A 10,327-nucleotide genomic window follows, 5' to 3' on the forward strand; every position below is an offset into this window, starting at 1 on the left:
TGGGTGCTTAGCGTCTTAATGGAGAAAGCGGATGCCCGCTTGCAGAAGCTCGTTAATAGTATGTGTCGATTGGGAAAGGATAGCCGAGACCCCACTACCTACCTATCGTCTGCGACGAGCATATGTCCGAAATGCTAACACCTCAACCAAATATCACCTTTATCATAAACTAGTTATCACAACGGAATTGTTATAATCAGTAAAAGTCATAATTGGTCAACTGTGTTATTCAGAATCTATCGTTGCTTTTTGGCTGCACATATATTTGATCGCAAATTCTAGCGATTTAATCGATACTTCAATAAAATACGAGCATTGCAAAATGATGTACAGCAAAAGCCGTGTCTATATCCTTGGAGTTGGGAATATTGGAAAGTTTTTTGCGTACGCATTAAGGAAGCAACACCCTGGGTTGCCTATCTCACTGCTTTTCCATCGACCCAGCCTTATTGGTGACTGGGATGCGTCCGGAAGAACTATAGAGTGTGTTACAGATGCAGTTTCCGATAAACGAACGGGTTTCGACGTGGAAATCGTATCCTCGACAGCAGATGAAACTGATTCACGAATGTCGGAGGATCCAATTGATAATTTGATTGTAGCAACCAAGACTACTGTCACAGCCTGCGCTTTAGGTTCAGTCAAACACCGTCTTCGCAAATCATCCAATATCTTGTTTTTGCAGAATGGAATCGGTATGGTAATATTGATCCCTACGCTACATAAGACTGACAACCACACAGGTACTACAGACGAAGTGTCAGCTCTAGTGTTCAGGGATGCGAATTCACGGCCATCATACTGGGTTGGAGTTTGCAGCTGCAGCATATATCGTGTATCTCCTTTCTCCATCGTTCATGCTGGTCGAGGAGCTATTGAGTTAGGGCCAGTCTCGAGTGCATCCCATGCTCCGACTTGTGGCATACCAACGAGCTCGGCACGGCCTGATTTCATAACTCAACTTCTCGAGGTGCCAGACATAGAGGCAGTCCTGATAGGGCTAGATCAGACAAAGGCAGCACAGCTACGAAAACTCACCGTCAATGCAGTGCTCAATCCTTTAACTGCGATATTTCGGTGCAGCAGGGGTGAACTGCTCGATCACCCACAGCGGTTTAGCTTTATGGAAGCACTTTTCCAAGAGGTTGCCGATATCGTTCGCGCACTAACGTCTGGAGTGCCTCAAAGCTCTGAAGACCAGCTCTTTGAAAAGCAAAACCTCTGGTCGCTGGTGCTAAGAGTTGCTGAGAGTTCAAGAGAAAGTACGAGCTCAATGCTTCATGACATTGAAGCGGGACAGAAAACCGAGATCGATTACATTAACGGATATATTGCATCGCAAGCACAACAACGTGGCCTCACTTGCTTCAGAAACAACGTTGTTGTCACTATGGTTAAAAGACGACAGTGCATTACGGACAATGAAATAGAGACTGTGTTAAAAACACATGACCCAATATCAGCAAGTACGCTGTTCAAGATAGAGGTGCAAAGTGCGTAAAGTTTCCATCACAAGAGGTATATAGTGGTTGTAAAGGTAGCAGAAACACTAGTTGGACAGCAGGACAGTTAGGATACCGTGCCAGACGGCGCAACGATCGCTCCGCCCCACCAACTACCATCACCAGAATCAGGCCGTAGAGTCGCACCAAGTAGCTGTTGTTAGAAAACTTCTTAGTTTTGAGATATAGAAATAGTATTACAATTATCCATCTATCGATACTTGGCTGGTAACTTGATATCGCAGCCACGCCGTGATCGTGGTGTTGATGGAGCTGCTGAGCGATCGAGTGGCTGCTCACCACCACTACAACCACTACTAATTATTTTTTTGATATAGGCTTTGTACGAGCTTTAAAACTTCTTTTCTTACCCTTTTGTGAAGTTTCAACAGCTTGTTTTAGTCGTTTTGCAGCTCTAAGCGCAGCTTGGCGAGCAGCTCGCTCAGTAGCTTCATCAACTTTCTGCTTCGCCCGTAGTAGCCTCGCCTCTGCTCGCGCGCGACGCCGTGTACCAAGCTCTTGAGCTTTGAGTAGCTTTGCCTCCTCCCTAGCTTGGATATCAATAGATTTTTGATGTTGTATTATCTCACGATCACGTTGTTTCTGCTCGTGGAGGCTGCGAGCTTCTCGCACCTTCCGCGGCGACTAGAAACTAGCTCCACCACGATAATCTTCGGGCAGCTCGAGCGCACCAGGCTATGAGCGCTGCTTCCGCTGGCGCTCACCAATGAGAGTTTCTCGTAGCTTTTGAATCTCCTGCTGATCGAGCTTTGACTGAGTAGATAGCTTCATAATAGTTCGGTTAAGCTGGGATATCTTTCTACTCTCTTTTTGGTTGACTGCGCTATTAATTAGCTCTCGGATCTTTCTCCAATCTGAAGCGCTGAGGGCGGACGAATCGCTATCGCTGTGGTAAGCCGCTGGTTTAAACTTCTGGAGTATTACTTCTGGATTGAACGGTGATATACCGGTAGCTTCAAAGGCTCGGAAGATCGTCAATTCCTTGAATGATGCCTGCCAGGCGTTCCAGAATAGTGGGAAGAAATGAGACTTGGTGATAGGTAACAGCCCTTGGCACCTATCTATGAAGCTCGATAGCTCATTCGAATAGGCAGTGGATAGCGGCTTGAATAGCCTAACGTCGAGCGGCTGCAGCGTATGAGTCGCATGAGGTGGGTATATTGCAATTAAGATCTTATTCTGATCACAATAATTAAATAAACTCCATCGTGAGATGAGAGTGATGCCCATCCATGAATAGTAATCGGTAAGACGATCGAGCTTTAGGCTTAGTAGCAGGATCAAACACCTGATTGAGCCATTGGAGCCCGATATTATTATTCGACCAGCCAGTAGCTGATGTAGCGATTCGGGCGGAGTGGATCTCCGGATCAAAACCTTGCAACCATGAGTTTTGGATCAATCCAGATTGGCTTGAGTAGATAATGCTCGGATCTAGATGAGATCCATCAGCACAGATACAAGCTATCAGCGTAATCCACTCTCGATTGCCATCTTGGATCATAGTCTTTCTTAATCCAGACTGAAGAGAAGCTTTAGAAAAGATCTTTGTTGAGCGTGATTGGACTCCAATCATGAAGCCCTTCTTATCCATATTGCATATATGACGCGGCTCGATCTCATATTGGGCGATTTTTTGGCGTAGAAGCTTAAAATATAGACGGTATTTCTGTTCTGAATCAGCTCGGTGGCGATTGCGATCCATTGGCGTGGCCTGTTTTGTCTAGAGAAGATCTGGATAGCGTTGAACAAAGCGATCGACCCAGTGGTAACCAATCTCTTTTTGCGCAATCTCAGATGCAAGTTTCCGAACAAGATTTCGATCAGGTGGAGTACCACGTATAGTAAGCTGATCAATATATTTAATAAGCTCAGCTCTTGTTGTGGGTGCAGCGCACGTCAATTTTAGTAGTAGGCCTCGCGCGAGGTAGTTAAACCTTGGTGGCGCCGCCTCAGCGTTGACGGCTCAACACCAAATTTTCGAGCAATTTGGGCATACACAAGTTTTTCTCCAGGTTCTAAAGCAGCTATAGCTTCAAGCGCAGCGTTGATAGGCTCTATTTGGGGTGGTTGCGGCACGATCGGGTGGGTGGTGTTGGTGGTGATTCGGGCATGTGGCTGTCCGAGGCATAACTAGCGTCCACTGGCCGCGCAACTTTGTTAAGCGTATAGACAGTCTCACAACGCGTTTTAATTGAGCGCACGATAGGCAGAGAGCTCTATGTGAAGATCCAGTCCTAATTAAGAGCTGGTTTAAGCTTGTGGAGTAGACAAAGGCCAAGTACGGCATCTGTGATAAGGACGTCTACAACTTCGATGAAGCTGGCTTTATGATGGGCAAGATTACGACTCAGCTANTCGTAACAGCGTCAGAGAGGAAGGGCCGGCCAAAGGCAGTTGAGCTAGGCAATCGTGGGTGGGTAACGCTGATCGCAGCGATCAATGCAGCTGGCTGGGCAGTCCCACCATTTCTTATCTTCACTGGCAAGCATCACCTATCTGCCTGGTACGAGGAGGCAGAGATCCCACGCGACTGGGCGATCGCAGTTAGCGACAATGGCTGGACGAATAACGAGCTAAGTGTCGCATAGATAAAGCACTTTGATGCCCACACGAAGATTCGCGTTATCGGCACACGTCGCCTGCTTATTCTTGACGGCCATGAGAGCGACCAGTCTCTAGAGTTTCAAGAGTTCTGCAAGGAGAACAATATCTACACGCTCTGTATGCCGCCTCACTCGTCTTACCTGCTCCAGCCTCTTGACGTTGGCTGCTTCTCGCCATTGAAGCGCGCGTACAGCCGTGAGGTGGAGAGTCTGATACGCAACCACATCAACCACATCACCAAGCTTGAGTTTCTGCCAGCGTTCAAGACAGCGCTTGATCAATCCTTCACGCCAACCAATATCCGCTCAGCCTTTTAAGGCGCAGGCCTTGTTCTTCTCCAGCCAGATGCTGTTCTATCAAAGCTTGACATAAAGCTGCGTACGCCTACTCCTCCAGCTGCTACCGCAGAGGCTCTCTGGCAGGCTCGCACCCCAAGCAACCTACGCGAGCTTGAAGCCCAATCAACGCTAATACGTGATCGGGTTCAGCGGCATAAGAGCTCATCACCAGCGTCAATTATTGCGGCGATTAGCCAGCTTCAGAAGGGGGCAGAGATAATGATGTTCTCGGCTGAGCTAATGCGAGATCGGCTCGCCAGCCTTGAGAGGGCCAACGAGGCAGCAATAAAACGTAGGTAGCGTAAGAAGAAGCGGATACAGAAGTAAGGAGTACTAATAAAGGGAGCTGGAGAGGATCTACTCGCTCAGCGCGAGGCTAATTAGCAGATCGCTTATGAAGAGCGTTAAGGAGGAGAGCGATCAGGTGTCAGCCGCCAGGCTTTAGCGCGCTGTAGTAGGTGTAGAGAGACTGGCCATAANTCGCGTACGTGTAAGAAAGATACTCTAGGTAGTTACTACTTAATCTATTATGTTAATATATAGTAAAATAACTATATTGTGGTGGAACTACAGGCTTATAGAGGTGCGCAGGTTGGGTGGGGTGCGGCGCTCGCTTGCCTGCGGCGCTCACTTGCCACATACGTTAACTAACTGTCAGTTTTATACATGATGTTAGGATCACGTGATCTTATCGATAAAAGCTGACTGCCTCAACACCAGGTGCTATTATATTGAGTTTACCTGCTCACGTCATTCAATCCATCAATCCAATCAATCAATTCAGCGCTCTGTAACTTGATTAATTGACTCTCTAGCTGCCTCATTTTTGGATTAATTGAATCAATCAATTTGATCAATAAACCGATTGGCCCTAAGCCTGTTGCATAGCTTGTGATCGCAAATGAGGCAGCCACACAGTTGAAAAGTTGAAAGAGGAAGTATAAATGCACATAAGAAACTAAAAAAGTTGATCAGATTGTCGATCTAGTATCTCCTACAGAGGGAGCAAAATAGGATAAAAGTGCAGAGCCAACCAAGAGGTTGTAAGAGAGGCTCAACGGATGTGTCGGCGAAATTGGACGTAACGCTCGGATTTGCACGGTGGGAATTGCAGATGCAGAGGTTATTAATCGTCCAAAGCTTGAGCTTGACACTTAACCAAGATTAATACAGTTCAAGACATGACCGCAGCTTCGGCATACTTACCATCTGCCAATAAATACCCCTCTTCCTTAACAGTTCCTGATGATCGCCTCTCTCGAGCACCTTGCCACTCCCCAACACGAATATAACATCAGCTTTCTGGATCGTAGCAAGTCGATGTGCAACGGCAATCACGGTTCTGCACCCCTCTGCTGCGACGCGCTCAATCGCTTCTTGAACCAACTTCTCAGACTCTGAGTCTAGAGAAGAGGTCGCCTCGTCAAGAAGCAGGAGTTTTGGTTTTCGAAGTAGGGCACGGGCAAGTGATAGACGCTGCTTTTGCCCCCCAGACAAGGACATGCCTTTTGGTCCGAGACGCTGATTGTATCCGTTTGGGAGCGAGGTGATGAAATCATGAATTTGTGCATCGCGGCATGCATGCTCAATCTCCTTGTCGCTTGCGGTGTCAACGGAGAGTGCAATGTTTTCTCGAATCGTGCCTTCGTAGAGTGTGGCCTCCTGGCTGACCAGACTAATTTGCTTACGATATTCTGAGGGATCGAGAGCAATAATATCCTGTCCATTGCATAGAATGCGCCCAGATGATGCGTCATAGAAGCGCTCTAGCAGCGAAATGGCAGTTGATTTTCCGGACCCAGATGCACCCACGAGAGCAGTGAATTGACCTGGCTGAACTTGCAAATTGAGGTTCGACAACACTGGAATTTCGCGGGACTCATATGCGAAGCAAACGTTCTGGAAATCAATACCCACGCCTTCTGACGTCTCCATCAAACGTGGGTAAGAAGATGGAGCTCGAGTTTTTAGTGGACGCATGCTGAGAATGCGGTTGGCGGCATTAGCTGCCTGCGCCATGTTTGGGGCAAACGAGAAGAACGTGCCTGCTGCGATCGAGCCTTGGATAATGGCTTGGTAGATTACAAAGAAGTCGACGTTGTTGTACTCGCGGGACGCAAGCAACGTACCACCATACCAAAATGCAAGAGCCATACAAGCTAGCTCAATACTGTCGCTCGCTGCGTAGATAGTAGTACTGTATTTTGCGCTATGAAAAGCCTTTGTGACATGGCCCTCGAGCAAATCCTTATAGTGCTCAGTGATCCTGTCTTCCATAAGAAGACTGAGCACTGTACGAAAAGCGCCAACAGCTTCAGCAGCAAATTGGCTACTACCTTCGAAAACCTTGGCATTTGTCTTTTCAAATTGCATTTCGAGACGCATGCGAAGATAGCCAGCAGCAAGAATTAACGGTAAAGTGGTGAACAGGCTGACGAGGGAGAGTTTCCAGCCGTAGACAAAGGATATGATGACGGAACCAACAAGGTTGACAACGGCAACAAGCGCCATGGACATCTCTGTCGCCATCAGCTGCTGGATCTGTGTACTGTCTGAACTCAAGGCTGCCGTAAGAGACCCTGGACTATGCCTTTGAACGTCGAAAAATGTTATGCGTTTGCGTATGAGGTTGACCAAATATTCTTGCCTGTACTTTGCCGTGATTGTAGTTGACATGAGATGGCACGCAGCCCCCATGAAAAAGTATGATATAAAAGTGCCTCCTGCCAGTACACCAAACATGCCTGCCCAGAAGTTCCCTTGCCTGACAAGTTTGTCTATTGGGAATGTGAACACATTGATGGCGCTGGAGAAGATATAGGCTTGAAGTGGGTAGACCGCGCCACTGGCTAGGATACCAAAGGTGGCCGCACTATACAATACCAAATGACGACGTTGCTCATAGATCAAACGGCCGAAGCTGCCAATTAGCCCTTGTTGTTTGTACTTTGGGTCTGCTACTTTGTTAGGACGAATGCTTTCAGCATTTTCTCGGACGAGCACAGTATCCAAACTTTTAACCTTTTCTGGCGCATCCACGTTGATATCGTTTCCGGCTTCTATTGCGATTTTTTGTGCCTCAACTAAGCCGTAGTAGATACCTCCGTTTATTTTTAGTAGGTCCTCATGTGTTCCTTGCTCGAATAGTTTCCCTTGACGTAAAACAATGATCTTATCAGCTCGTCTAATGGTAGAAAGCCGATGGGCAATGACGATAGTTGTCCTGTTTCTTGAGACACGATCAAGTGCTTGCTGCACAATGCGCTCAGTTCTGACGTCGATAGCGCTGGTTGCTTCATCCAGGATCAATATAGGCGGCTGCTTGATGATGCTTCTTGCGATGCAAACCCGTTGGCGTTGTCCTCCTGATAACTTGATACCGCTTTCTCCTAGCATGGTTTCGTACCCTTCAGGTAACTTTAAGATAAACTCCTCAGCACAGGCTTCGCGACAGGCGTCTTCAACCATCCTCTTTTTTTCCTCTTCAGACAAACCATCATAGCTCGTACCGTTGAGTCCAGAAGCGACATTGTTGTAGAGTGTATCGTTGAATAGGAAAGGCTCTTGTTGCACAAGACCTATCTGGGCGCGCCACCACTTGAGATCGATTTGTCTTATGTCAGTATCGCCAATCTTTATCCTGCCAGTGCATATATTTGGACCCAGTTCGAGCTCTTTTTCCTTGCATTTATTGTTTCCGGCTTTCTTCACGGACTCTTTTTTATCGTTACACTTGAGAGTATTGTGATTCTGGCCCCATTTAAAATTTCTGAGATCCTCCTTCTCTTGAGACGCTTCGACGTCGGACGTTAAATTGTGCATACAGCTATCTGGTGCAGCTGGGGCTGTCATACCGTGGAGATCATACCATCGTTGCAACAAGCCTACAATGGTAGACTTTCCTAAATAGTGAAGCTACCTGTCATCTAGGTGCAAAATATAGATATGGTATTTGGAACTCACCACTCCCAGATGGACCTACGATAGCAGTGACTTTGCCAGCTTCAAACACAAAATCAAGCCCATTGAGGATCTGCGTATCTGGCCTATTAGGATACGAGAATCTCACACTCTGAAAAGTGATATCGGCATCAGCGGTGATGTCTGGCTCTTTCAGCCCAGTGGTGTTTGGGACTGGGGCATCAATAGTGGCGAACAGTTCTGTAACAGCAGATGAGGCTTTTGTGATAGCAATGGTAGGAGAGACGATTCTGGTAAGATTCATCGTTGCCATCAGTACTGAAAATAGGACAACAGTAATGGTTCCGATGGTGTCTTCCTGCCCTTCAGAGTATCGTTTGATGCCAAACCAGAAGGTGAGAGCGAAGGTACCGTACTGTCCAACCATCATAGGCGACATGATAAGACCCATCAAAGGTGCAGCCTTCCGTTCATTCTTCGCCGCTTTGTCTATCATTTCTTCATGCCGTGTCGCCATTCTTGTTTCTGCGCCAAACGCAGCAATGATGCGGACAGACGAGAATATCTCAAATGCTATGGCTGAAGCATCCTCATGGTACTTTTCGGTGACCTTGTGTATCCTTATGAATGGCGGCAGTATGGCACCAGAGATGACTAAGACGAACGTTACTGAGCTAGAGGCGACTAGGGTAAGCAGCGGGCTTTTTACAAATGCTACAACATATGCTCCGATTGTGAACGCGAGTGATTGAAAAAGCATAGCCAAGTGCTGTGATATAGCGGTTTGTACGATATTAGAAGAGGTCGTAACACGAGTTGATACCTTTCCAGGACTTATAGTGTCAATAACACTCACTGGCTGTGCGAACAAAGCTCGCAAGTAGGCTAGCCGTAGGGCACAAGAAATTCGGAGACCGCTGGTTCGGATTGTCACCTGGATTGTTCTTTAATAATCCGATCAATCAATAGATGCTGGATAATACCATGGAGATGTATGACAACACGAACTTGGCAATGAAGAGATAGATCAAATAAAGTGTCAGCTTGTTGATCTCCGCTTGAAATTCGCCAGATGACATTGTCGTTCCTGGGATAAAGTAGTTGGTAAATGAGCCCACTAATTGACCTGATCTGTATCAGTAAGGATCTTGTTGAATCTCACGCTTGTTGGAGACTACCAAAAACGATGTTCATCAAAGGGAAAGCGACCCCTGAGCCTATTGAAGTGATACAACACAATAGTATAAGTACGATATCTAGTTTCGTTCCGTAAGAAAAGATCCGCTAGACCACTTTCGTTAGCATTGAAACATTGCCAATCTATTGTACGTACAAAGTAATTTTTTATGCCAGCCTGAAGAACGTGATTCAACTTCGCGGGCACATCTCCATCCCGTCCAATGGCTTCGACGGCGCTGTCTTTCTCTCGTGTCCCTCTTTCGAGCACTTGAACAGAGAGCGCAGCGTTCTCTGCCTCAGGACCAGCTGCCGGCCGAAGTGGCGGTCGAGTATTCGTAGTGTCCATGTTTGCTTATTCAAGGGATGCGAATAGAAGCGAGAGAAGACGACAGTGTGTTACAGTAAATCCCCGTGTTCAACATACACCCGGGCTACTAAAAGCGAAAGCGGGTGCCCCACAATACTAGACGTCCACTTCTTTATCTAAAGATAGATATCCCCATTTACATCATAAGCGAGAAGCAGATAGTTAGAAGAATAGCTCTTGGCAGTTGCTGTTGATTGTAGTTACAACCCAGTATTCATACAAGACGTTGTGTAAGAAAACAGAAGAACTATTTAGCTCAGGTTGCAAAGACGGATGTAGACATGATCCGTGCGTCGGGTGGGGTCTCGGCTATCCTTTCCCAATCGACACATACTATTAACGAGCTTCTGCAAGCGGGCATCCGCTTTCTCCATTAAGACGCTAAGCACCCA

At 46.9% G+C, this 10,327-nt stretch overlaps 3 protein-coding genes across 3 annotated transcripts; 1 reads left to right on the plus strand and 2 right to left on the minus strand.

Annotated features, from left to right (window-relative positions):
* Positions 1 to 325: 325 nt before the first annotated feature.
* COCCADRAFT_41970 (uncharacterized protein) lies at positions 326 to 1,501 on the plus strand (the record flags this gene model as incomplete). The annotated part of the gene is made up of 3 exons (XM_007720264.1): positions 326 to 547; positions 578 to 695; positions 744 to 1,501. The coding sequence occupies 3 exons, from the start codon at positions 326 to 328 to the stop codon at positions 1,499 to 1,501; spliced, it is 1,098 nt and encodes a 365-aa protein (XP_007718454.1).
* A 1,927-nt stretch (positions 1,502 to 3,428) lies between these two features.
* On the minus strand, positions 3,429 to 3,647 carry COCCADRAFT_112214 (uncharacterized protein; the record flags this gene model as incomplete). The annotated part of the gene is made up of 1 exon (XM_007720265.1): positions 3,429 to 3,647. A coding segment is annotated over one exon (219 nt), but the record flags the coding sequence as incomplete, so codon positions are not given.
* Positions 3,648 to 5,594: 1,947 nt separating this feature from the next.
* COCCADRAFT_41971 (uncharacterized protein) lies at positions 5,595 to 9,914 on the minus strand (the record flags this gene model as incomplete). The annotated part of the gene is made up of 6 exons (XM_007720266.1): positions 5,595 to 5,621; positions 5,675 to 8,370; positions 8,432 to 9,323; positions 9,373 to 9,515; positions 9,568 to 9,673; positions 9,723 to 9,914. The coding sequence occupies 6 exons, from the start codon at positions 9,912 to 9,914 to the stop codon at positions 5,595 to 5,597; spliced, it is 4,056 nt and encodes a 1,351-aa protein (XP_007718456.1).
* Positions 9,915 to 10,327: the final 413 nt, after the last annotated feature.

Source organism: Bipolaris zeicola (genome assembly GCF_000523435.1).
Source record: "Bipolaris zeicola 26-R-13 unplaced genomic scaffold scaffold_434, whole genome shotgun sequence".
NCBI lineage: Eukaryota > Fungi > Ascomycota > Dothideomycetes > Pleosporales > Pleosporaceae > Bipolaris > Bipolaris zeicola.